General features: G+C 37.1%; 1 protein-coding gene across 2 annotated transcripts in view; it reads left to right on the forward strand.

The window, feature by feature from the left end:
• UBR2 (ubiquitin protein ligase E3 component n-recognin 2) overlaps nt 1–26,550 on the forward strand; it is a 115,357-nt gene that overhangs the window by 74,377 nt on the left and 14,430 nt on the right. For both annotated transcript variants that reach the window (XM_065886419.1, XM_065886420.1), the window contains exons 23-41: nt 364–466; nt 1,695–1,743; nt 2,550–2,704; nt 4,280–4,382; nt 7,190–7,299; nt 7,406–7,486; nt 7,829–8,007; nt 8,739–8,938; nt 10,934–11,027; nt 11,833–11,994; nt 13,514–13,617; nt 14,326–14,404; nt 17,268–17,416; nt 17,829–17,884; nt 21,337–21,433; nt 21,691–21,758; nt 22,989–23,124; nt 23,655–23,745; nt 25,082–25,212. In XM_065886419.1, the coding sequence (XP_065742491.1) occupies nt 364–466; nt 1,695–1,743; nt 2,550–2,704; nt 4,280–4,382; nt 7,190–7,299; nt 7,406–7,486; nt 7,829–8,007; nt 8,739–8,938; nt 10,934–11,027; nt 11,833–11,994; nt 13,514–13,617; nt 14,326–14,404; nt 17,268–17,416; nt 17,829–17,884; nt 21,337–21,433; nt 21,691–21,758; nt 22,989–23,124; nt 23,655–23,745; nt 25,082–25,212 (2,147 nt within the window). The remainder of the gene's footprint in view (nt 1–363; nt 467–1,694; nt 1,744–2,549; nt 2,705–4,279; nt 4,383–7,189; nt 7,300–7,405; nt 7,487–7,828; nt 8,008–8,738; nt 8,939–10,933; nt 11,028–11,832; nt 11,995–13,513; nt 13,618–14,325; nt 14,405–17,267; nt 17,417–17,828; nt 17,885–21,336; nt 21,434–21,690; nt 21,759–22,988; nt 23,125–23,654; nt 23,746–25,081; nt 25,213–26,550) is intronic.

The raw sequence follows: 26,550 nt of genomic DNA on the forward strand, positions 1-26,550 counted from the left end.
AAATATAGAAAAGATTCTCTAAACCCTAAAATTGCATCTGCTTTTTTTCACTTGGTAGAACTTATCACAGACATCTTTACATGTCAAAGTATACAAGTTAACATCAATTTTAATAGTGTTCAGTTGTTTGGAGATGTCATAATGTGTGTAACCTGTCCCCTGTTGTTAGACTTTAAATTGTTGTCACTGCAGTGACCGTCACATTCACTTGTCCAGTTAGAATAAATTCAAGGTGGACATGCTAGGTAAAGTGAACGCACATAAAGCTTTGGATGCAGATGATTTAATGAACCCACAGAAAGTAGTTCCAGCTTACATTCACCAACAGTATATGAGATTGAAGAATTTTTTTTTCCCCCAAAGGAAACCTGGATTAACAGGACGAGGCATGTATGAACTGAAACCAGAATGTGCCAAAGAGTTCAATTTGTATTTCTATCACTTTTCGAGGGCAGAGCAGTCCAAGGTAATTGAGAAAATTAAAAGTGTACTGAGAAAGGGTTGCTTGGAGTTTTTTTGTTTTTATTTTGTTTTTTCCTAAACAACTTTTACTACTTTTCACAGATTGAAAAAGGACACATTTTTATTGTAGAAAATTTGGAAAATATGAAAAGGTATAAAGAAGAAAGTACAGATTACCTATACCACCACGTAGCATTTAGGGTTTTCCCTTATTTTGTGCATACATAAAAAAGATCTATATAATTATATACATACCCACACATATCTAATTGTATGTATTTTATTGGCTTTTGAAGACATCATCAACGTGTATTCTAATCAGTTAACCTATTTTACACTCATTTCAGAATTGCTAGTACTTAACATGCTTTTCCATGGTGACTTAAGGAATTTTCCTGATCATTCTTAGTGGGTTAAATTTTGCCTTTTATCAGTCTACTCTTAAAAATAAGTTTTCAATAAATGGCAGTAAATGAAACTTAAACATGAAGCTTTTGTTTATTAGTTTTCTGGGGTTTTGTTTTTGTTTGTGCTTTTTTGAAGTATAGTTGATTTACAATGTTGTGTTAGTTTCTGGTGTACAGCACAGTGAATCAGTCATATATATATATATTCTTTTTCAGATTCTTTTCCCTTATAGGTTATTATAGAATGTTGAGTATAGTTCCCTGTGCTATACAGTAGGTCCTTGTTGGTTATCTATTTTATATATAGCAGTGTGTATTAGTGTTTGATGCATGAAATAAAGCTCAAATCTGAATAAGTTTTTGGTTTTGGTTGGTGCATGTTTCCCCTGCATTTTTTTTTTTTTTTTTTTTTGCGGTACGCAGGCCTCTCATTGCTGTGGCCTCTCCCGTTGCGGAGCACAGGCTCCGGACGCGCAGGCTCAGCGGCCATGGCTCACGGGCCCAGCCGCTCCGCGGCATGTGGGATCTTCCCAGACCGGGGCATGAACCTGTGTGCCCTGCATCGGCAGGCGGACTCTCAACCACTGCACCACCGGGGAAGCCCTTCCCCTGCATTTTAAATCAAGAAAGAATCCACTTGGGATTCTCTTAGTGGCAGGGGGAAATTAACCTTGATACCAATTTCGGGGGAGTTGCAAAACTAAGGATAGAAATCTTCTAAAATCAGAAGTTAGTATGGCAAAGATGAACATATATCAGTAGTTTTGGATATTAAATTGTTTCGTGTTACTAATTCCCTGTCCAAATTACATTCATTTTTATTAGGCAGAGGAAGCCCAACGGAAATTGAAAAGACAAAATAAGGAAGATACAGGTATTTTTAATCTTTCCCAAAATCTCGTTTCAGTCTCTTTTATGTGTTAAACATTGTTTTCTATTGACTATGATGATGATTCTTAATGAAGTGATAGATTTAAATACAAGCTTTCTGAGTGAGCTTTTTTTTTCTTTTTCTTTTTTTGGCTGATTTGGGTCTTAGTTGCATCACATGGGATCTTCCTTGCAGCACGCAGGATCTTTCATTGTAGCACGTGGGCTCTTCGTTGTGGCACACAGGCTTCTCTCTAGTTGTGGTGCACGGGCTCCAGAGCGTGTGGGCTCAGTAGTTGTGGCACGCAGGCCCTCTAGTTGTGGTGCCTGGGCTCTAGAGCATGTGGGCTCAGTAGTTGTGGCGCACAGGCTTAGTTGCCCTGCAACATGTGGGATCTTATTTCCCCACCCAGGGATCGAACCCACGTCCTCTGCATTGGAAGGCAGATTCTTGACCACTGGACGCCAGGGAAGCCCCATGAGTGAACTTTCAAGGGCTAATAAATATGCTAATGTAGACATAGTCTGTACTGAGTCACCTTTGGGTTAATGGTTTTATCTCAGATCGTAAGACATTTCTAGGGAAAAGAAAGGCCTTCTTTTGTACTACTGCTACTTACACAGCTGTTTTTATGCGTTTGACTGACCTGGGAAGGTAAAATATAGCTTTAAGATGTGTGTAAATGAATATTCTTTGAAGACTATCAAAAGTATGTAACAAAGGGATAGTTTTTTGCTGTTTTTTTTGTTTGTTCATTTGTTTTTTAAAGGATGTTCTACAAAAGAAGCCAATTATAACTTTATTTTCAGCACTTCCACCTCCAGTTTTGCCCCCATTCTGCCCTCTGTTTGCAAGTCTGGTTAACATTTTGCAGTCAGATGTCATGTTGTTAATCATGAGAACAGTATTGCAATGGACTGTAGAACATAACGGACATGTCTGGTCTGAGTCCATGCTGCAAAGGGTAAGTTTGAAGACATTTATTATTTATATTTTAGTGGTCTTGTAGTAAAAACCAAAATACAAAATACTGTCAATATCTGTACACAGGAAACTTAGGATAAAATGTAGTGTTAACTTAATTCGAAATATAGTATTTTGTTACTGTTTGTGTCTGACCATAAAAATGAGAGCCTGGCAGATTTTTTTACACCACATGGTTGTGGTTACCTTGGTCTTGTTGGCAGATCTGCTCTCATTGATTGGTCCTGATATGTCTTTGTTTATACAGTACTCTGATATTCGTATTATGTGTTGTCTTTGCATTTGTTTTTACTTAATTCTCTTTAAAAACCTCTGAGTTCATTAATACTTATGTTTTGCAGTTGAAGAAATTGAAAGTCAGAGACTTACGTTCTTATAACTAATTAGTGACAAGTCTAGAACTTGTTTGTATTTTACTTTATAGATTTAATGTAAGTCATTCATAAATTATTATCTCATTAAATTCACGTAATACCCCTATGAGTATCAGTAGATAGTTTTTGCACTGTATAGATGAGGAAGGCAAGTTTCAGTGAGATAGACTTGTCCATGTTACCCAACTAGTAAGTAACATAATAATGATACTCAGTTAGTAGCCTACTCTGTGCCTTATTCTATGCTAGGCACTTTTATGTACCATATTTGTAACCCTCAAAACTCTAGAGGAAAGCTTTTTTTTTTTTTTTTATTTTGAAGATGATGAAGTTAGGCTTAGTGGGACTTGAAAGCAGTGAAGCCAGAATTCAGATGAAGGTGAGCCTTCCTCCAGAGCCTTCCTTCAAAGTTACTGTTCCTTCCATTATCTCAGCAGGCTCAAGTATCTCATTGGCTAAGATATTTGTATATGTATACCCTCCTCCAGTTTACTAACATACACTTAAAATGTAAAAGCATGGAGTTGCAGTATACTGGAGACCATCAGTATTAAATGAGCAAAAGATGTATGGGAAATGATGGAGAAAAGAGGAATGAACATCATTTATCTTATATATACATTAGCTTTATGTCATTCAGGCTAACTTAGTTCTTCCAAGTCTAACAACCACAGTAGCCCTATGTGTAGGGAACGATACAGAGACACCACACGCATTATCTCCTTCAAAAATTGGGGAGCAGGATAAAGAACAATAAAAGTGCAAATAGATTAGTGTAGTTATATTCTTAGAAGTCTAGTAAGGAATTTTTCCTAGGTCTAATTATTTGGCCACTGATAATTAGAATCAGTGATTTTTAAGACTGTAGTGTAGGGATGGAATAAAACTGAAAATTATATGGATTACTGGTCACAGCTGTTAGTAATTTTAACTTACCCTAAGAATTTGCAATTGAATTTTCCTCCTAGCTGAAATAGAAATTTTTGTTTCCTTGCTGCGAATTCTTTATTAGAAAATGAACTTTAGAGTTTGGATTTCATGAAAATTGGTACTTCGAATTATTTTTTACTGCACTTAGTGTTTAATAGTTTATCTTTTTTCAATAGTGAATTTTTTTTTCTTATCAAAATATGTACTTGATTTTTGTTTCACTAAAAGTTACAAAACATACTGTATTTTAGGTGTTACATTTAATTGGAATGGCACTACAAGAAGAAAAACAGCATTTAGAGAACGTCATGGAGGAGCATGTAGTAACGTTTACCTTCACTCAGAAGATATCGAGTATGTATACAGTTTTTACTAAACTTACTCAGCATGTCCGTGATTTTTAAATGTAGTATAACCTCTTTTATTTGATCATATAAGTTTTAAGTAGGTTATATTGAACCCAAATTTCTGAGACTGTCTGTATTCACCTGTGTATTATATCAGATCCTGTGTACTATATCAGATCCTGATACATTTTTATAAAAATCCTTAGGGCCTACCCATACTTTAAAAACATAAATTTTAATTCATGAACAGGAAAAAGTAATGAGGATTCCTTAGTTTGAAATCAGTATAGCACATAAATTTAAGCTCTAGTATATACTTTTAAAAACACAGAGTTTGCTATTAGGATTTCACTTTTAAATTGTTGCTATTATCTTATAAAAAGTAATGAAAATAAGAAATTAGCTATAGAAGATTACATTTTATATAAAGTAATGTGACTTTTTTTGAGAAGACCAAAGAAATATTTTTTCTTGCTTTTTAATATTAAAATTTCAAACAGACAGACAAGTTGGAAGAGTTGTACAGTAAGCATCTATATACCTGCCACCTAGATTCAGTAGTTAGTGTTTTGCTATATTTGCTTTATGTTTGAACACTTTTTTGAACCATTTGGTTTTTTGTTTGTTTATCTTTTGGCTGTGCTGCACAGCATGCAGGATCTTAGTTCCTCAACCAGGGATCGAACCCGGGCCCCCTGCAGTGGAAGCACAGAGTCCTAATCACTGGACTGCCAGGGAATTCCCTGAACCATTTGTTTCAGATGTCATAATACTTCATCTCTAAATAAAAACATTTCCTTTATTAATTTTCACAATAAGCAGTTCTAATAGGTACCTGAAATAGTGGCAACTGTGAATCTTTTTGGTTTGCTTACGTTTTTTTGTGGTTCTTTTGTTTTTTAATATTACTCATGGGGTTTTTTTCAGTGTCTTATAGTCAGTTATAATCAATACTCCTTTTGATGCTCAAACTGTGCCACTTCTGGGTAGTGGGGGTCTATTCAATTGGCTCTGTGTCCTTTTGACCCAACCCCATTAGTATTTGAGCACCACCTTGCTTTCTGGCACAAAAGGTGTCTGAGGCTCATCTTGTACTTTACCTGCTCCAGACCTGCAATCAGTGATTTGCTGAGATGCTTAAATGAATTTGTGGTGGTATAATAGGAGTTTATGAATTCCTTGATTGCAAGGGAGTATTTCTGTAACTTTGTTTAGTATTGTGTTCTCTGCCATTTCTTCCTAAAAGATAATGACTGTGAGAATACTAGGTTCCACTGGGGGATAATATGGAGGAATAGTCCTGGTTGCTGCTAAATCTCTATTTTTCCCATTTTGCCCACATCCAGGTAAGTGGGAGGAAGAAGGGGAGCTGTCTTTCCCCACTGAAGACTATGTTCTTGGGTGCCAGCCTTTCCCAGCTCTTTTCTCTGCCAGTGTTTCTTTCTATTGATTAACATTAACATCGTATCTGTTGTACATTCTTTATCTGCAGTTTTTTTACTTTGGGATAACCACACAGAAAACTCCCTAATTTCATTTGATCTCAGGTTCTCTTTTGCTTCTTTCTTTTTCTTTCAACAATCATCATTTTCTCTAGACAGTCCTCCTATTTCTCTTTAAACATTTTATATAATTAAAACAAACTATTGAAACTTCTGTGGTGGCACAGTGGTTAAGAATCCGCCTACCAGTGCAGGGGACACGGGTTCAAGCCCTGGGCCAGGAAGATCCCACGTGCCATGGAGCAGCTAAGCCCACGAGCCACAACTACTGAACCCACATGCCACAACTACTGAAGCCTGAACGTCTAGAGCCTGTGCTCCGCAACAAAAGAAGCCACCGCAATGAGAAGCCAGCACAGTGCAACGAAAAGTAGCCCCTGCTCGCCGCAACTAGAAAAAGCCTGCACACAGCAACAAAGACCCAGTGCGACCATAAATAAATACATAAATACATGCATACATACATACAAACAAAAGACAAACCATTTAGAGACAGATCCCTAATCCACAGCTACCAAATTTCAGATCTGGAAGAATATTAAAGATCACATAGTTCAGGGAATTCCCTGGCGGTCCAGTTGTTAGGACTCGGAGCTTTCACTGCTGAGGAACTAAGTTCAGTCCCCGGTCGGGGAACTAAGATCCCACAAGCCATGTGGCGCAGCCAAAAAAATAACAATTAAATTAAATTACATTTTTTAAAAAATATCACATAGTTTGGTCTCTTACCCTCTTAGGAAAGAGTAATATTTTGCCAGAAATGTTTCTTAAATCAATAAAATTAATAATTGGATATTGCCAACTATAAAACTAAATTAGCTAATATTGTATTAAATGTACTCCTGAGAGTAATAGACTTTTGTGTCTTTTTCTCAAAATAAAAAAGTAATCCATAGAGGAAGAAATTTGTTTTATTTTGAATCTAGGTTTTCATTAAAGAAAAGGTCAAAACAAATAGATACATGTTATATACACATGGACTCCTATAATTCTGATTCATTTTCTTAGACTTGTAAAATCTCAGGTAGACCTTTCAGCTGGGTTTTAATTTAATTTTGCTAGAGGCTATGTTAAAATAATCATTTGGTGTAAGATGTCAGTTTTGAATGATTAAAGCATTCTAGTTGTTAACAACTTGTTTGTAAAATACAAATATGTCACATTTCGAGAGGTATTGAAAATTTCTAAGTTGAGATGTAATCAAATGATGGGCAAATGTTACAAGCGACTTCATTTATCTTCTTGTGCATAGTAATAAGCACTGTGAAGTCTTAGCTGTTGTTCGTGTGCCCTTTTTTTCCTTCTGCCTCAGAACCTGGTGAAGCACCAAACAACTCTCCTAGCATACTAGCTATGCTGGAAACACTACAAAATGCTCCCTACCTAGAAGTCCACAAAGATATGATTAGGTGGATATTAAAGGTAAAATTTCCTGCATCACTCTGCTTTTTGTGAGAAATATTAAATGTTTATCTTTAAATTTTTATAATGTTTCATAGCTTCAGAATAACGATATTTTTTTTCATAGACCTTTAATGCTATTAAGAAGATAAGGGAGAGTTCATCCACCAGTCCTGTGGCAGAGACAGAAGGAACCATAATGGAAGAGGTATAAGATATAAAGTGTGGTAATGCTGAAAAATTGTGGCAGGCTCACTATAAACAATTAAATTTATCTGCATTAAGTTGGTAGTTGATGTTATTCACAAACATGTAAATCCCAAGAAGTGTGCCACCATTTGTTTATATTTTTGTAGCTGTCTTTTTGGACTGCCTTTTTTTTTTTTCTTTTAACATGTTAGGTTGATTAAGAAATCTTTGCTCTTCGTTTATAAAAGTGAGATTATAGAATAGTTTTTAATTAGTATTTACAATAAAGATGTTTCTGCTTTGGGGGAAAAAAATATGCATTTAGCCTCTAATGGTCTAATTAAATGAAGCGTAATTTCAGAGTTCGAGAGACAAAGACAAAGCTGAGAGGAAGAGAAAAGCCGAGATTGCAAGACTGCGCAGAGAAAAGATCATGGCCCAGATGTCTGAGATGCAGCGGCACTTTATTGATGAGAACAAAGAACTCTTTCAGCAGACATTAGAACTGGATGCCTCTATCTCTGCTGTTCTTGATAATAGGTAAAAATTAATCACAATTTTTGAAACTCTTGACCATGGTTCTCAACTGAGGAAGATGTTTGGTTTTTTTTCTTTGTAAGTACACTTAATCATAGAATAACTTAGAAGAGTTGATAAATGTTGTGGCCTCGTAGTTAGAGGACTTAATCTTAGAAATCTGAGTTTATTAGCATATGATTATGAGCATGTCTCTTGACTATAGATAAGAGAATTCATATGTATGCTTAAAATGTAAGTTATACAGAAGACCCTTGAGATTCATAAAAGAATGAATACACTGGGCTCAGTTAACTTCGTGTCTGGCTTATGTGTTGCATATTGGATTGCTATGAGGATTGAAGGAGATGGTTTTGATACATATGAAAGACGTGGGTCTCTCAAATCAAGTCATCAAAACTGTGTTTTAGGGACTTCCCTGGTGGTCCAGTGGCTAAGACTCTGCGCTCCCAATGCAGGGGGCTTGGGTTCGATCCCTGGTCAGGGAACTAGATCCCACATGCCGCAACCAAGACTTTACATGACGCAACTGAAGATCCGCACGCCTCAACAAAGATCAAAGATCCCACGTGCTGCAACTAAGACCCGGCACAGCCAAATAAATAAATATTTTTTTAAAAAAACAAAAAATTGCGTGTTTTAAATACGTTTCTACTTACCTAGAATCTACTGTTTTATGATTCTATAGAAACTTCTTAGGCTCATTAATTATACTCCTAACCTTTTTATTCCAGCCCTATGGTTTCAGATATGACTCGTACAGCATTGGGCCCAGCACAGACTCCGGTCCCTGAACAAAGACAATTTGTTACCTGTATATTGTGTCAAGAAGAGCAAGAGGTCAAGGTGGAAAGCAGGGCAATGGTCCTGGCAGCGTTTGTTCAGAGATCAACTGTATTATCTAAAAACAGAAGTAAATTCATTCAGGATCCAGGTAAGTCATAGCTATATCCTCATCCTCCCTATTAATAGTGACTGCCACATGGTATGGTAGGTGATATACAGAGATTTTATTAACCTAATAATAACTGTAGGCTTGGTGGTATCTTGAGCAGGTAACTTAGACAGGAGTTCCTCACTTGACAGATGTGGAAACACTCCAGAAGGTTAAGTATTATGCCTGAATTACGCAGCTGATAAATAGCAGGGATTCAAAAGAAAGCTGTTCTTTGTTTCATTAACTACTTTGGTACTTAACAGTCTTTCCCATTCTTCACATTTGTAAAGTCCAATAATTAGTTGACACTTAAATAACAATAACTATTTTATCTCCATAATTATTTTATCTCATAGATAGATCCAGGGTGGAATCCCTTGAGAACAGTGGTGTAAGTCACCCCTGTGAGAAGCTATCCTTGAGCCAGATTCTCATTTAGATTATTGAGATAGAGATTACCATGCAGTGCAGGATGTTATTCAAGAGAGTCTTGGGATCAACATGGAATGGAGGGGAAGGAAGCAGGTTTGGGCAAAGGGAGAAGTTGAGCTATGATGCAGTCCCCAAAAGACCTTAACCAACCCCATGGGATCTCTGAAGCTGAATGGCCCTTCAGAGGTGTCCCAAGTTGGGGCAAGGGGGCTAGGTCTTTATACCCTGACACTGATCAGTGACTGGTTGTGGCCTACCTCTGGAAAGAGGTGTGACCTTGATCAAAGTAGTGTGACCCTGAGCAAAGTCCCTTAAAGAGGGATAACAGTTGAGTGCTCTCTTCTAACAGCTGCTGAGGGAGTAAGTCATTCATTCCTGCAGGGGCTTCTGGGCTGCACCTTATTGTATCCACCGCAGATACTTTTATGTTTCTACTCTTACATTTGTTTATGTGTGCATATGCCTCAATGATACCAGTAAACTTCTTGAGAGTAGGAACTGTGTTTTAATTTCCAAAGCACGCACTTAGCCAGTGCTTTTCACATTGTATGATTGGAAGGAGGTTTGAGAGACCACTGGTAAGTTTGCCTTTTCTCTATAATGAAAGTCTTCACAGTGTGGCTCTCAAGCACCCTAGTTAAGATACATTGGTCAGCTTCACCTTAAGAAATGATCATTTGTACTAGGCGATTTACAAATTTTATTCCAGGCTGAAGATAAAGTCACCAGTTGTATTTAGTACTTGGCTATAAGTGGACTTTTTTAATGCTTTCACAATTTATGTCATAAAAGATTTTCTTTATGCTGTGAAATTTGTACTGTCCTATTATATAAAGCAAATTAAAACTTGAGTAATTTAATGTTAGGGAATTTCTAAGATTATACTAATTTATGTAGAGAATTCAAGAATTCCCAAAGAAGCCAGCTACCCACTTTATGTTTGTCTTCATTTTTCATCTCCTTTAAATATAAAAAATTAGTACCAGAGCAGAAGCCTGTCTGAATTGCCTGTTTTTCCCTACTCTGGTCTGGGCTGCTGTCCCAGATATTTTGCTGCAGCTTTGACTCTGGTATAGTAATTATGGCTAGTCTCTGCATGGTTGTCTTTAGGCAGATTCTCCTCTACTGCCAGGACATCTTTTTTTGTTAGAGATCATTGTGACCCAGCTGCCCTGAAGGTATTTAAGACCTCTGCCTGAAGAATATCCCTTTTACCTCAGGCTCAGGGCATTTTCGGGGGATAGGAGTCTCTCAGTGCCCTGAAAATGTGAAATGTTCAAAAGATTAGATGTACTTAAATACGGGATCCCAGTTTCAGTTAACAATTCAGGGATGTTTCATTAACTTGGTCAGGGTAATGAAAATTAGAGAGTCCTGTATTCTGAATAATCCGGGGTCTTGCATAAATTATTGGTATCTCAAATCAAAGGAATAAACTAGCATATCATTTGAAGTTAACAGGCCCTTAGTAAGGATTTCACAGTTTAAAGTTGTACATTTGTTATAGGAATATTAAATGCTTGGTTTTTCACTTTGTTTTTTGTTTGTTTTATAATGCAGAAAAATATGATCCATTATTCATGCACCCTGATCTGTCTTGTGGAACACACACTGGTAGCTGTGGGCACGTTATGCATGCCCATTGTTGGCAAAGGTAATTTATATTCTTAATATTAGTCAAGAGAAGCTTATCCAAAGGCTCAAAATTAAATTTTTTAATAAAGGAAATTCCATTCTAGAAAAAGGGAGAAAGAACTAAAGATGTTTGAAGAAGAAAACTCCGTATTACTGCCTAATAAATAACAAAATTAATTTGCTTTGTCATTACATTTAAAGGAGTGACTTAGAAACTTCATAGTATATCAAATATATTTTTTAATGTGGGGATCTAACAGACTAGATGAAGTAAAGGATTTTTACAGTGGTATAAGCCCTAGAAATATGTCTTTCTTTGGGTCCAGGGTGAACAGCTCTTGATTCTGGAGATGCTAGTGCTTGTCTGGTTAGTTCCTAAGATTGTCATGGCTCCCTGAGCTAAGATGGGATGACTTCAAACTTATTCTACTTTGGTGCTTTCTGTGCTTCCGCAAACCCAACAAATTAGTGCTGTTATTCTAGTGCTCTGCTCATTGAGTTGTTATGAACTGCCCCTAGTAAGTAGTCACCAGCACTGGGGGAGTAACCGCAGAGCACTGGGACCAAGAAATATGCTACATTGTGAATGATTGTTTGCAAGGCAGTCTTTTTTTGATTCTCCTGTTTTAGAACTCTTAACCTGTTTTGGTAATTACATCAACTCAAAATTAGAGTATCACTGTTAAAAATAATTCAGGTCATTTCAAGATTTTAATTTTTAGATTTTTTTTGTGGAAACAAATTATTTAAAATGTTGAAGCTTGTGGCTCTCATTTTTTAAAATTACCATTGTTTTTGATACCTCATGTTTTCTAATTGTAAAGGTATTTTGATTCCGTTCAAGCTAAAGAACAGCGAAGGCAACAGAGATTACGCTTACATACAAGCTATGATGTAGAAAATGGAGAATTCCTTTGTCCCCTTTGTGAATGCTTGAGTAATACTGTTATTCCTCTGCTGCTTCCTCCAAGAAATATTTTTAATAGGTAAGTTTTGGCTCATAAAACCTTTATGTCAAAGAACTAGTTTCCTTTGAAGGTAATGAAATAATAAACAACAGCTGGGTGAGGAGATCACTCTAGGTAAATGCATAATGTTTTCCAGGTACTTTCCAAACTTTTTATTTAGTTATTTCTTCTAGCTGACGTATGAAATATGATTTTGGTTTTTAGAAAGGAACAGGCTAAAATTTAACAGTTTCTTGGTCACCTGTAAGCACTGTAAAGGATATAAAGTTCCCATGTGTTCATGAAAACTGTCTCCTTTATTTCTAAGACCCCACTTTAAATATCTCCCTCATACGTTTTAAGAGATGCTCAGTAAATTGATAGGGGGAGAAGGGGCAGCTCAAACTGACATTTTTGAACATACTAACAATTAAATATAATTTTTTGCAATTTACTGGCCAATTCAAAAATTGGGCCAAAAAGTGAAAATCTGTTAGTGTATTTAAAATGCAAAGTTTTTGTCATTTCATAATTTTTAGTGCACTTTTAGTTAATAGGAGTATTAGACATACTCATTTCAGATATGAATTTGATAGTGTCTCCTCTTCAAACCTGACCTTTGTTACTCAGTTTATGGTGTCTGTCTTACATTCACAAATACTAATTTGAGTTTTGTGAATATGAATCATCTGTTTATTTCTGTGCTACTATTTGGGTTTAAATAAAGTAGGGTCAGTTTTTTTCTCTTCAATTTTATGAGTTAAAACCATGGTGTCTTAGTCTATGCTACTACACAGTGTTCTTAAAATACCATTAGATGTGCATGTAAGCTCATGCATTTTAATCAGAAAAGCATATCATGGTGCTGACTTATACCTGCATTTGAACTGGTAAAGAAATTAGTCATTGTTAGATTAAGAATTCTCTGCATGTAAGGAGAAAACAATCACTTTTGTGGTTCAGGTTTTGCTTTTTTTCCCAGGAGAGTCAGTTATGGCACATTTGTTAAAAGAACACAGGCTGTGGAGTCTGATATAGCTGGGTTTGAATGCCACATCTGTCCCATATATGGCCTTAGTCAAGTAACATAGCTCTAAACCTCAGTTTCCTCATCTGTAAAATGGGGACAATAATATAACCTATTTCATTAAAGATTCTGAGGATTAAATATAATACTGTAAAATGCTCACAACATAACTAAGGGCTTGCAATATAATAAGCACTCAATAAATAGTGTCCGTGGTGTGGTGATTATGATATTTAAGAAAACTAATAAATTCCAGTACCAAAAAAGTGAAATATTTGACAGATAATTCAATATGGTGCTAATAATTATCAGCATCATATTGACGAATAATGTATTTTCATTTCCATTGGTAAATACCTATTCTGACTTCTTAAAAAGCAACAAATTTTCCCCTAGGTTTTTTTATTGTTTTTTTGTTTTTTTAATATTTGAAGTGTGTCTAAAATATACCTGTGATCATTTAAGGAGTCTTTTTTGTATCTTAAACTAAGCAGCAACAGAATACTAAACACTCTCTATAATCTTTTCTAGCAGGTTACATTTTTCAGACCAGCCAAATCTGACTCAGTGGATTAGAACAATATCTCAGCAAATAAAAGCATTACAGGTTCTTAGGAAAGAAGAAAATACTCCTAGTAAGTTCTGATAACCTGCTTTCACTTTTCCCTAATGTCTGAAACCATTGGGAAACACAGTTTCAGAATAAATTGTTTTAAAATATTTTAAAAGTGAAACCTCTCACTTTAAAACTTGACTTTCTCTAATTTTCTTTGTCTTAATGAACTAAATTTGAATCTGCTACATTACTCCTTATTCCTTGAAAACACACAAGCTCATGTGAAGTTTATGATAAATACTTCTCACTTACTCCCCCATTTTATTGAAGAGCTTCTGGGGGTGGGGGAGATGTAACTGAGTATGGAAGAGCTGGCTTTATTCTCTGTGGGCTGACTCACTATATTGTTGGCATTACCAAAGGCTTCCCAAGTTTGATAGACATGCACTGCACTTCCGACCTTGAGGGAAGACAGTCTGAGCAGAATTTATACCATTGGTTTATAAGGAAACAAAATGGCATACTCTTCCTTTTCTTACCTTCCCTAGCTGCATTCCAGTGGCTTTACTTTGAAGAGAAGCACAGGTGACTGAAGAAGGTACCTAGGTCATCCAGAGCAATAGTGTTTCTCATGCTTTGAATGTATATTATACTGGTTTTTATTAATGGGAATTTTTCCCATTTTTTTAAAATTTCTTTGACCTAAATTTAGAATGAAATTTATGACTGAAATTTATAGAAATACTGTGGATTAAAGAATAATAGTATACAATGCTTGTTTCTGTAGATACTGCCTTATCAAAGAATTTAGAAAATGTGGATGAATTGCAGCTCCCTGAAGGATTTAGGCCTGATTTTCATCCTAAGTGAGTACATTATTCCTTTTAAATTGACCCACTTGAAATGAAAAATTAAGTCAGCAGTTAGTAAGAATATCGTTTGTCAAGTTAGGGAGCAAAATGTTACAGGACACTGATCTTGAATTCTGAGACTTAAGAATATTTACTGCAGGTGTATTGATAAAAACCTATGAACTACATGGCATGTTTAATTCTCACAAACCTCTCCTAGTCTATGTTCCTGACTCCCTCCTACACCCCTTGATCTGGCTCTCCTTGACAACACCTCATCAGTACATCTAAACCTAAGGTGCTCAGCTCCCCCACCAAAGCCCATGCTTCCTTCTGACTTCTGTTTTCTATTTATGGCCCCATCAACCTCTTAGTAACTCAGGACCAAAACCAGAGTGTTTGCAGCCTAATTTTACCCATAGCCAGTAAGTTACAAGGTATAACCCAGATTCTAGAGCTAGACTGCTTTTGTTCAGTTCCAGCACCACTGCTTATAAGCTGTGCAACTTTGTGCAAATTGCTTGACCTCTCTGTACCTCACTCAGTTTCCTCATTTGTAAAGGGAAGATAATAATATCTACCTCATAAGTGTGATAAAGATAAAGTGACAATACATTTAACGTTACCTGGAAGCTGTGCCTGGCAAATACTAAATTACTCAGTAAAAATACTACTGGAGGGCTTAACCAGAAAGAACATCAGTCCTGTGCCTCTCACATTCCTCCTCCCTATCCCCAGTCCTGTCATTTCGTTTCTTCTGCTACGTACTTCCATATTTCTAATTAAAATGCTTAATCAGCTGTGTCTTGATTTATCCTTTTTTTAAACAGTGTCTTTCTGTTGACTAATAATTAAGGATTCAACTTTGACCTCTACCCTATTCACTGTTCCTCGCCAGTCTACCTATAGAGTTATTGCACAATTTTTGGTTAAATCATTTGTCAGTTTTTATATTATAATTGTTTTTACTGATAAGTTGTGTGGTAAATTTTCCTTTCTTATACATTTTGTTTTCCTGTGGTTAATAATTACCTTATTTTTTTCATATACTTGGTTTTCTTTGTATATAATACTTTTTTCCCCCCTAAACATTGCAGTAGACCTGTCAGATGCCTAGCAGTAGCTATCAGTGCTCAGATTCATCAGATGATCTTCCTTCCTGGAGCCCTCCTCCCACAGCCTTGGCCCTCCCATGCCAATCAGAACAGGGCACAGCTGTCACCCTAAGACTTCCCCTAGCCCTGCTCCTCTTGTTTGCTGGATCTTGTATCCTTCTCTCTCTCTTTTTTTTTTTGGCCGCACCTGTGGCATGTAGGATTTTAGTTCCCTGACCAGTGATTGAACCCACACCCCCTGCTTTGGGAGTGCGGAATCTTAACCACTGGGGAAGTCCTCTCCTTCCTTTCTTAATTTACTCCCTCATGTTGCATCTCTCAGCAGATTCCTAAGAAAAGGTGCCTGGGTGTTAAATTTTCCATGTCTGAAAATACATTTATTATATCCATATGCTTGATAGATGGTTTGGGTATAGAATTATAGGTTAGAAGTAACTTTACGTCTAGATTTTGAAGGCAGTGTTTACTAACTTCTAGCACCCACTGAGAAATTAACACCATTCTGATTCCTGTTCCGTTGTAACTTTATTACTTCTGGAAACTGTTGTGATTGTCTCATTAATTCCCAATGTTCTGAAATTTCTCTGTGATATTCCTTGGTATGTGAGTCTTCATTCATTTCGCCACGTTTTCAACAGGCTCTTTGAAGATTCATATCCTTCAGTTTGGGGAATGTTTTATTTTGTTCCTTAGATAATTTTCTCTTGGTTTTTCCATTCTTTGAGGTAGTCCTACTGTTAGTTCATTCTTGGCCCTCTTGGACTGATCTCCTTATTTATTTATGTAGGTGTGTATGTAGGTATGTATGTATGGCTGCATTGGGTCTTCACTGCTGCACACGGGCTTTCTCTAGTTGCGGCAAGCAGGGGCTATTCTTTGTTGCAGTGTGTGGGCCTCTCATTGTGGTGGTTTCTCTTGTTCTGGAGCACAGGCTTTAGGCCCATGGGCTTCAGTAGTTGTGGCACGCAGGCTTAATAGTTGTGGCTCGTGGGCTCTAGAGCGCAGGCTCAGTATTTGTGGCACACAGGCTTAGTTGCTCCACGGCATGTGGGATCTTCCCGGACCAGGGATCGAACCCGTGTCCCCTGCGTTGGTAGGCAGATTCTTAACCACTGCGCCACCAGGGAAGTCCCCTAATTTTTTTATAAATTGGTTGTTTTCTACCCTGTCTCTGTTTTCCCTGAGTTCCTTTTTTCTGCTTGTTTGTTTTGGTGTTTATGTCTTTGATGTTTGATTCTTTTCTTAAATGTTTATTGGTCCTTGGGTGACTTCAAGAACAAGGCACTAAGAAGCTCACTGGATACCTGGTGGGCAGGTTGGAGCTTGCTGACCTATGAGCCTCACAACGAGGTGATCAGGCCCCGGCCAGTCTTTCACTTGGGACCCCCAAATGTCAATGTGTAAAAACGGCTTTTCCTGAGAATTCTTCACTGGAGAAACTAAAATCTATGGCAGTGGGTACACATTGCTGATGTTCTTGAGATGGGGAAGAGGTCCAGGATCCAATAGTTGAGTGTGTAGACCTTCACCCTAATACCTTGTTTTCAGGCCTGTGCGTCACTGCTACCAACCCAAGTAGAGCATAACCCCTCTCAGGCAGGGACCGTTTGCATGTCTTTCATTCCCCCTTTTCATACAACTATCTTTAGGTAGTTTCAGTGGTTCAGTTCCAACATAGAAAATAGCTGTAGTTTCAAGAAACTGAGCCCTTTGATTGATGTGAGCACATTGTTTTGAGCTAATCCTGTACATGTTCACTTCAGGAATCCTTATTCTGAAAGCATAAAAGAAATGCTAACAACATTTGGAACTGCTACTTATAAGGTGGGACTAAAGGTTCATCCCAATGAAGAGGATCCCCGTGTCCCCATAATGTGCTGGGGTAGTTGTGCGTACACCATCCAAAGCATAGGTAAGAGATTCAGAGTTGTGTCTTTAAATCTCAAGCATACATTGACATGAGTTGTGTGTAGAATCCTGTATTTAAACAGAGATGTTTAATGTGGGCAACAATATCAAATAATATAAAGACTTTGAAGCAGGAAATGTAGTGTGCTTACAGAATATTAGATTGACAGTTTATAAATTAACCACAGCAACAGAGAACTCATTTTAATGGTGGTTATAGCTTCTTGTCAGTTAAGGGAATATTTCCTCATTTTTACTTCTTATCCAAAGTTAATTCTTGTGAAATGACTTAAAGATTTCAAAACCTGACAATATTGTGCTTTCGGGAGAAAGAATTTTTTTTTACTTTTTTTTTAAACTTGTAATAAAATGTACAAAACATAAAATTTACCATCTTTACCATTTTTAATCCTCAGAAAGACTTTTAAATGATGAAGATAAACCGTTGTTCAGTTCTTTGCCTTGCAGACTGGTAAGTTATCAGTTTACTCAATTCGTGGAATGGTGGAGTAGAAATTAGGTTGTTCTGCTTTTTTTAATCCAAAAAACCTGAAGTGGTTATTTAAGCATAGGTTCACTCCTTTTGAGGTAAAACCCATTTTCTGTAACAACACTGAAGACGTAATGTTTCTTATTTAATTTTTCATTATTTTTCTTTTAAATAGACTTCATCTCTTTTGGTTAAACATGTGAAAAAATGGGGGGATGGGGAACTAAAAACAAAGTGCTTGTTCTTGAATGTTTAGTGCCGTAGTTGGAAATAGAGATCAGAACATACCCTCTACCACATTTGACTACCCATTATAAGCAACATGTAAATAAGTACAAATTAATTTCAAAACAGTACATTTAATGCCTAGAAAAGTGAAGGAATATACAATTAAAGCTTGCTAATTTTTACAATGTAGCTAGTGTCAGCTGCTTCTACTACTTACCATTCAAACTTATAATCATAAAAGTGCATGTAATTTTATTCACGTAGAATCACCTGGGGAGCTTTTAAAAGTGCCTAGGCCCTACTATGGGTCAGTTAAATCAGAGTCTCTGGAGATAGGCCCCAGGCATTAATATTTTTTAAAAAGCTTCCCCCACCCCCGAGGCCAGGATTGAGAACCACTGATGTAAGAGCCCTAGCTCTTTGGAGTTTTTTAAAAATACAGATACCTGGTCACTTTGACTTATTAAATTGGAATATCTAGGAGTAGACCTGGTATTAAAACTGCCCTGAATTGTATCTTTGTGGTAAATCAGCAGAATAGCAGTACCCTGTATTCTTAACTGTGATATATGATGGATTGACTGTGACATTCTTTTGCTACAGTAAATAAGAGTTGATAAGTATGCTGATATTGAAAAGACAATCACAAATGTATAGAATAGAGTTTACTTTGGGTTTTAAGGCAGTTCTTACACATTTTCTTGATTCTGTGTACTTCACTCTATCTCTTTGGCACATTGTCGGCTCTTCATCTGTTTTTCTGCTAATATGATTTTGTGTAATCTGTTTATATTGATTGTTAAAGCAACCTTGCATTCCTGAAATAATCCCAACTTGGTCATGTAGAGTATCCTTTTTATATATGATTATATATGATTTACTAATATTTTATCTAAGTTTTTTTTCTACGTTCATAAGAGAAATTTAATTTTTTAAAGTATGTAGCCATTAGGGACGAACTCATTCTATTTTTTTGATTTCTGCTTTTCAAATTTACGTACCTCTCCACTGACCTTTCCCTCCTATATCAGAGGATAAGGGACCTCCGGGTAAAGTAGCTTATCTTTCCATCTATTGTTTGGAATCCATCCCCTCTCCATCAGTTATCCCTTCTTCTGCCTCTTTCACTCCTGGCACTTGCCCTGTTCACAAGTGTGCTCCATTATTCCTCTTACTCTTGCCCTCAATATTATCTTCTACCACCCTAGCTTTTTCATTCCTTTTTATGACCAAGCAAGCGATTTTAAAGCATATGTCACTTATTTCACCATGCAATGAAAAATGTTTAAATACAGATAAATAGCACCTACAGTTTTTAATTTCACTTCACATCCTAAGAGAAATTTTATACACAGCGAAACGTCTTTAAACAATAATGTATACTCTGGCTCCAATTTCTTGCTAACTCTTCACTTTTCAACTCCCTGCAGTTTGGCTTCACCACCACCACCCCTCGCCAACACTTTCTCACTTTTCGGAAACACCTCTTGCCAAGTTCACCAAATGATCTCATTATCATTGTGAGTGGGCATTTTTCAGCCCTTATTTGACATTCTATTTACTTAATTCTGATAACTACTTCTTTGTGAAACTCATTTTCTCTCTTGATTTCTGTGACATTCATGGTTTTCTCCCTGCCTTTCTGGCGGCTCCTTCTCAGTCTGCTTTCCCTCCTTTGTGCTGTAAATGTTATTTTAAACCCCCAGAGTTTGGCCCATGACTCAATCATCTGATACTCTTCCCTGGTCAGCCCCATCTATGTCTCTGATTCCAGTTATATCCAAATGATTCCCACCTGTTTATCTCTAAACCAGATCTATTATCTCAGTGCCATTTTTTCACCTGGATCTCCTAAAGATACCTCAAACTGAACAATCCAAATTAATTTTTCTTCCTATATTTAGAGTCTTAGTTAATGTCACCACTGTCCATCCAGGTGACCAAGCCTGCCAGAAACTTGCAAGTCCTTTTGGATGCATCTTTTGGTCTGGATGTTCATATCCAATTGATCAGCAGAGTTTGTTGAATTTCTCTCCTGCATATTTGTCCTAGTTCTTCCATTCCTACTTCTACTGATTTGGTTCAGCCCCTATATCTTTTCTTGCCTAGATTATTGTAACTGTCTCTACCCTGAATCTCACTCTCTCCTAATATATTATCAGAGAGGTTCTCTAAAAAGTAACCCTCATCATATCTCTTAAAAGTAACTTCTCCATTGTCACTCACCTCCTGCCATTCCCCACATCCATGGGCCAGGACTGCAGAATCATTACTGGTCCCCAAATGCTAGTCCCAGACTTTTGCCTCTGCCCAAGTGCCCTAAGCAAATGACTCCTCTTTAAGAAGTTCTTCAAGCTTTGCCTTCCCTGGGAAATTTCTGAGCCATGAAGTGGGGTATACCTCATCTGTGATACTGCCTCCTTTAGCTGTCCCCTCCCCCCTTTTCTTTTCCTTCCCACCCTCAAGGCTGTGAGCTCCTTAAGAGCAGGGGGTGGGGTGGGGGGTGAGTTTTCATTTTGAGATCTTCAAAACCAAAACTAATGTATGGTAGGTCCTCAATGTCTATTGAACCAAACATTACAAAAAATTTAGAAAGTAGAGAATTAAGCAGGAAGAAAAAACTTACATCAGTCACCCATCTGTCTTTTCTATTAGCATGTTTATACTTTATTATAATAGATATTGACATGTAGTTTTGTTTCTACTCTATTCTTCACTTTACATTAAGAGTTTTCTCATTGTTCCTACATAGTCTTCATAACAGTTTTTGACGTTTACAGACATCCTGATTTGTATAACCATCTTCTTGCACGTAGTTTCCCCAGTATTTGAAGTGTTTCCCACATTTTAGAATATTTATAGACTAAATATAAAGAAATACTGCATCACATTCCTGGTAGTCTCTTTTGTTTGCTGTCTGTCTTGACACATGTGTCCTTCTTAACTTTCCCACAGAGAACTAACAGCATGGTAACAGGAGATAGCCTTGTTTTATTCATCATACAATTAGATGTTCTCCATTCCATGCATTCCATGTTAGAGACATGCCATTAAAGATGTCATAGATTCAGTTCCATACCATCTAGAGATTTCATTGTGCATCCAGCTTTACTTCAACTAGCTGTGCTTTGAATGAACATTCCTGAAAGAGGAGAACTACTTCATATGCTGGCTTCTTTGTTAATTTTGTCGTCTCTTTATTTCAGGATGACTGTCTTAGGTCACTAACAAGATTTGCTGCAGCACATTGGACAGTGGCATCACTTTCAGTGGTACAAGGACACTTTTGTAAACTTTTTGCATGTGAGTATTAATACATGTACCATATATGTTATGATAATTTCTCATCTTCTGTAATTTTGTTTTTAGTGGTGAAACTTCCCTCCATTTTGAAAGAAATATTTTGGTAATACTGTTTGTCTTATATACAAGTTCTAGCTCATGAATTCATATATAGCTTGCAAAAAATAAATTTAAAGTAGATTATATGCATTTTAAAAATAATTTAATACTTACGTTGACATATAATATGTGCTCATGTATTTTTCTTTAAACATTAGCATTGGTGCCTGGTGACAACCACAGAGACCTTCCATGCATATTAGATATCGACATGTTTCATTTATTGGTGGGTATCTTGTAATTTGTGTTTGAAATTTTTATCATATTATATAGCTTTATCTTAGACTTGATGAGTAATGCAGAGGCAGACAAGAGGAATTATCACCTATTATTCTTACTACTTCTGAGTATAATTCTTTCCTGAAGATCCTCAAAAAGAAAATGTTAAGGAATCCAGTTGAGAGGCTTGACCTGGGTGTCTAATCCGGTCTCTTATTTTTGCCTTGTGGCTGAGGTCAGTAATGTAACCTCTCTATGCTTTTCACTATAGAGAAGTACTAGTAATGTAAGGGCTGCTGCCAACCCATACGGTGCTTTGGGGCAGATACAGCCCTCTGGTAACACTACTTAGCAACAGTCTATTTGTGTGATTTAGGGAAAGTCATGTCTTCTGAACAGGTGCAGGTGGTGCCAGGTCAGCACTGGCCAGGCAGTGGGTGGCTGAAGTTCAGCCCCACCTCAACCAGGTCCCCTTACTCAGGACACTGAGTGTACTGCCACGCACAGCAGCCCCAAGTGCTGCCCCCTTAATCTCTTTGGGCATCATATTCTGTGCCCGTAAGTTGGTTAATACCTACCTGATATAATTGTGTCAAAACTCAATGGGATAATCAATGTAAAGAGCTTAGAGCAATGTGTCCCTAGTAAATGTCAGCCATTGTTATTGTTCCCATTACCCCTCTGAAAACCACCACCACTGACACCACCATACAGGCAGCAGGAGGTTAACAGAGGAGCTAGCATTTATTGTGTACCTGACTGCTTTCACATTCATCTTCATTTAGTCCTTACATCCTTATTACTGAGGTATTAACAACACGTATATTATCGCCAGCTTACCAACAGGGAAACTGAGACTCAAAGGAATTGTCTAAAAGGTTCATAAGAGGATCTCGGATTCTTACCTAGATCTTTGTGGGTCCAAACCTCATGCTTTTTCCATTGCTCACTACCTAGAAAGATTTCAAGTTTTATTTTTGTTGTTATTAACAATAAACTAGATATAGGGGAATCAGTGGATAAATGAAATAATAATGCCCATCAAATGAAATAATAACGCTCTAAATAATTTTCTTTAGTCAATCCTAGTGGAATTTCTAACATGTGTACCCTTTAAGAACAAAGATTTCTTAAGAGGAGGGACTGAGCTCACAAAGAGATCACATTAAGAAAATGGAAACGTGTTCAGCTGTGAAAGGAAAGGTGTTCTTTCTGACCTTCTGTATTTGGTATCCAGGTGGGCTTGGTGCTTGCCTTCCCGGCATTGCAGTGTCAAGATTTTTCAGGGATCAGCCTTGGCACTGGGGACCTTCACATTTTCCATCTGGTTACTATGGCACACATCATACAGATCTTACTTACCTCATGTACAGGTAACTCCTTTTTGTCAGATTCTTGAAGGAAGTACTGGAGTTTTTCCAGTTGAAAAAAAAAGTATTAAAGGAGAAGGTGCTTGGATGAGAGTAATATATAAACTATAATTAAGCTACTTGTAGTAGTAATTAGTAAAATAAACAGTAAAATCCTGTTTATCCTCATGTGAAAATTTTTGAAACAATTTCCCTTCTGTTAAAAACCTTAGTGATGTGAATGTTTTTACTTATTTTTTTTACTTCATAAGTTTAGTAATATTTGAGTACCACAGGCTGTATATTTAGCAGATTTTACTCACCGCTTGCTGCCTGGCACCCTGAGGCACTTTGGCTTCCTCTCCCTAAGAGGCTCCTTGTTAGGATGGAGAGCAATACTGTGTTCCGACCTGAGGGATTAAAGTTCTCTGTGTTTTGTGAGAGTATTTTCATATTACATGTGAGTGTATGAATATATTTGAGTGCTTAAATGGTGTGGTCATCAATCCACTTAGCAGGCAAATACAGAGTACTAATATTGCCTTATCTTTCAGAAGAGAATGGCATGGATCAAGAAAATGCTTCTGGGGAAGAAGAATTAGCAGTTCTTGCTTTGTATAAAACACTTCACCAGAATACAGGAAGGTGAGGTCGTAATCTTTACATGATAGGCAGTTCCCCAAATACTAGGAGGTGATAGTATGAAAAACGAATTCATTTGTTAAATAAGGGAAGCTGCTGTCTGTTGACATGTTTAAAATAAGAGATGGGGGAGTGACCTGCAGGACTTCTCAACTTTTAATATACTAACATGATTGGAAATCTCAGAGAGGAGTAATATACAGCACTTCCCACACATTTTTAAGGTATATCCAGGGCCGGCAGGAGTGACATTCTTAGAACCTCATGTTATTGGAGTCATTGTGATTTGGTTACGACAGTTTCACTTGGCTTTCTTTTTTTTTTTAATTTTTGGCTGTGCTGAGTCTTGATTGCTTCGTGCGGACTTTCTTTAGTTGCGACGAGCAGGGGCTGGTCTTCCTTGTGGTGCGCGGGCTTCTCATTGCAGTGGCTTCTTTTGTTGTGGTGCACTGGTTCTAGTCACACGGGCTTCAGTAGTTGCAGCACATAGGCTTCAGTAGTTGCAGTGCACGGGCTCTAGGGCATGTGGGCTTCAAAAGTTGTGGCGTGCCAGCTCAGTAGTTGTGGCTCACAGGCTCTAGAGCGCTGGCTCAGTAGCTGTGGCACATGGGCTTAGTTGCTCTGCGGGATGTGGGATCTTCCCAGACCAGGGCTTGAACCCATGTCCCCTGCATTGGCAGGCAGATTCTTAACCACTGTGCCACCAGATAAGTCCCTTCACTTGGCTTTCTAACAGTATATGTCAAGAACCATACTGTTTGTTCTTTGACTAAGTTATCCCATTTCTGAGAATCCACACTAGCAAAATAATCCAACATATAGAAAAACCTACAGACATAAAGATGTACACTGATATTATTTATATTAGCAAAGAATTTGAAGCAATCTAAGAGTTTGTTTACAGGGAAGTAATTTAGTGTAGGTTATGATTTATGTTACCCAGAATCTTAAAATTCCAATAAAATTATGGTTTATGATCTGAAAATCATGTTAATTTTAAATTTTATGTGTTACAAGTACAACTGTGTAAGACACATTAGTATGAAAATAGTTTTCCAAAGTAATACTCGCTGATATAAGGTTATAGAATAGTGGATAGTTTTTTTATTTTCCAATTTTTCTCTTTATATAGCTGTATAACTTTTACAAATTTTAATAACAGCATTAGAGGGTATATCACCAATTATACCTGGCGTCCTGTAATAGTTAGGGCTACCCGTACCTTTTAAGCCAATGTGCTATCAATTCCAAATAGTAGTTGTCTGTTTTCACACTGTGCTATAACTAGAATGACCATTTTTTAATTACATTTTCCAGTTATCATTTTTCTCTTTCACAGTGCCTTGAAAGAAATGCACTCTGGTTGGCATCTGTTGAGGAATGTCAGAGCTGGAATCATGCCTTTCCTGAGGTGTTCTGCTTTGTTTTTCCATTACTTAAATGGAGTTCCTTCCCCACCTGAAATTCAAGGTAATTTCTAATTTCTTTCAAAATGTAGGAAATGTATGTAGTCTTTCACTCTAGCAAGTTAAGAATTAAAGTGCATTGCGAAAATGAAAACTTATTAGCAATTTAGGTCACAGCTAATTGACTATGGTGATGTACCGATTATATAATTGGATGCATGTTTATGTAAATATCTGATTTTATTTGGATGTCAGTAAATGTACTGATTTTGTACATGTACAAAAATGTACTTGTTTTGCTTTAAGATGTTAAAATTGTTCAATTGTATATTATTCATAGACTGGGTTCTTCAGATTTTAAAAAGTGAAAAGTGACAAATTCAGGTGTGGTTTTTTGTTGCTTTTTTTTTTTTTTAACTTTTGATTTTATATTGGAATATAGCCGATTAACAATGTTGTGATAGTTTCAGGTGCACAACAAAGCAACTCAGCCGTACATATACATGTATCCAAACTCCCCTCCCATCTAGGCTGCCACATAACTTAGAGCAGGGTTCCCTGTGCTATACAGTAGGTCCTTGTTGGTTATCCATTTTAATTATGGCAGTGTGTACATGTCGATCCCAAACTCCCTGACTATCCCTTCCCTCCACCCTTCCCCCCCGGTAACCGTAAGTTTGTTCTCTAAGTCTATGAGCCTGTTTCTGTTTTGTAAATAAGTTCCTTTGTATCATTTCTTTTTAGATTCCACATATAAGAGATATCATATGATATTTCTCTTTCTCTGACTGACTTCATTCAATATGGCAATCTCTAGGTCCATCCATGTTGCTACAAATGTCATTATTTCATTCTTTTTAATGGCTGAGCAATATTCCGTTGTATATATGTACCACATTCGCTTTATCCATTCCTCTGTCGATGGACATTTAGGTTGCTTCCATGTCTTGGCTATTGTAAACAGCGCTGCAATGAACATTGGGGTGCGTGTATCCTTTCGGACCATGTTTTTCTCTGGATATATGCCCAGGAGTGGGATTGCAGGGTCAAATGGTAGCTCTATTTTTAGTTTTTTAAGGAGCCTCCATACTGTTCTCCGTAGTGGCTGTACCAATTTACATTCCCACCGACAGTGTAGGAGGGTTCCCTTTTCTCCACACTCTCTCCAGCATTTATTGTTTGTGCATTTTTTGATGGTAGCCATTTTGACTGGTGTGAGGTGATACCTCATTGTACTTTTGATTTGCATTTCTCTAATAATTAGCGATGTTGAACATCTTCTCATCTGTCTTCTTTGGAGAAGTGTCTATATAGGTCTTCTGCCCATTTTTTGATTGGGTTGTTCGTTTTGATGATATTAAGCCTCATGAGGTGTTTGTAAATTTTGGAGACTAATCCCTTG

This window comes from Phocoena phocoena, chromosome 10 (assembly GCF_963924675.1).
Source record: "Phocoena phocoena chromosome 10, mPhoPho1.1, whole genome shotgun sequence".
NCBI classification, from domain to species: Eukaryota; Metazoa; Chordata; class Mammalia; order Artiodactyla; family Phocoenidae; genus Phocoena; species Phocoena phocoena.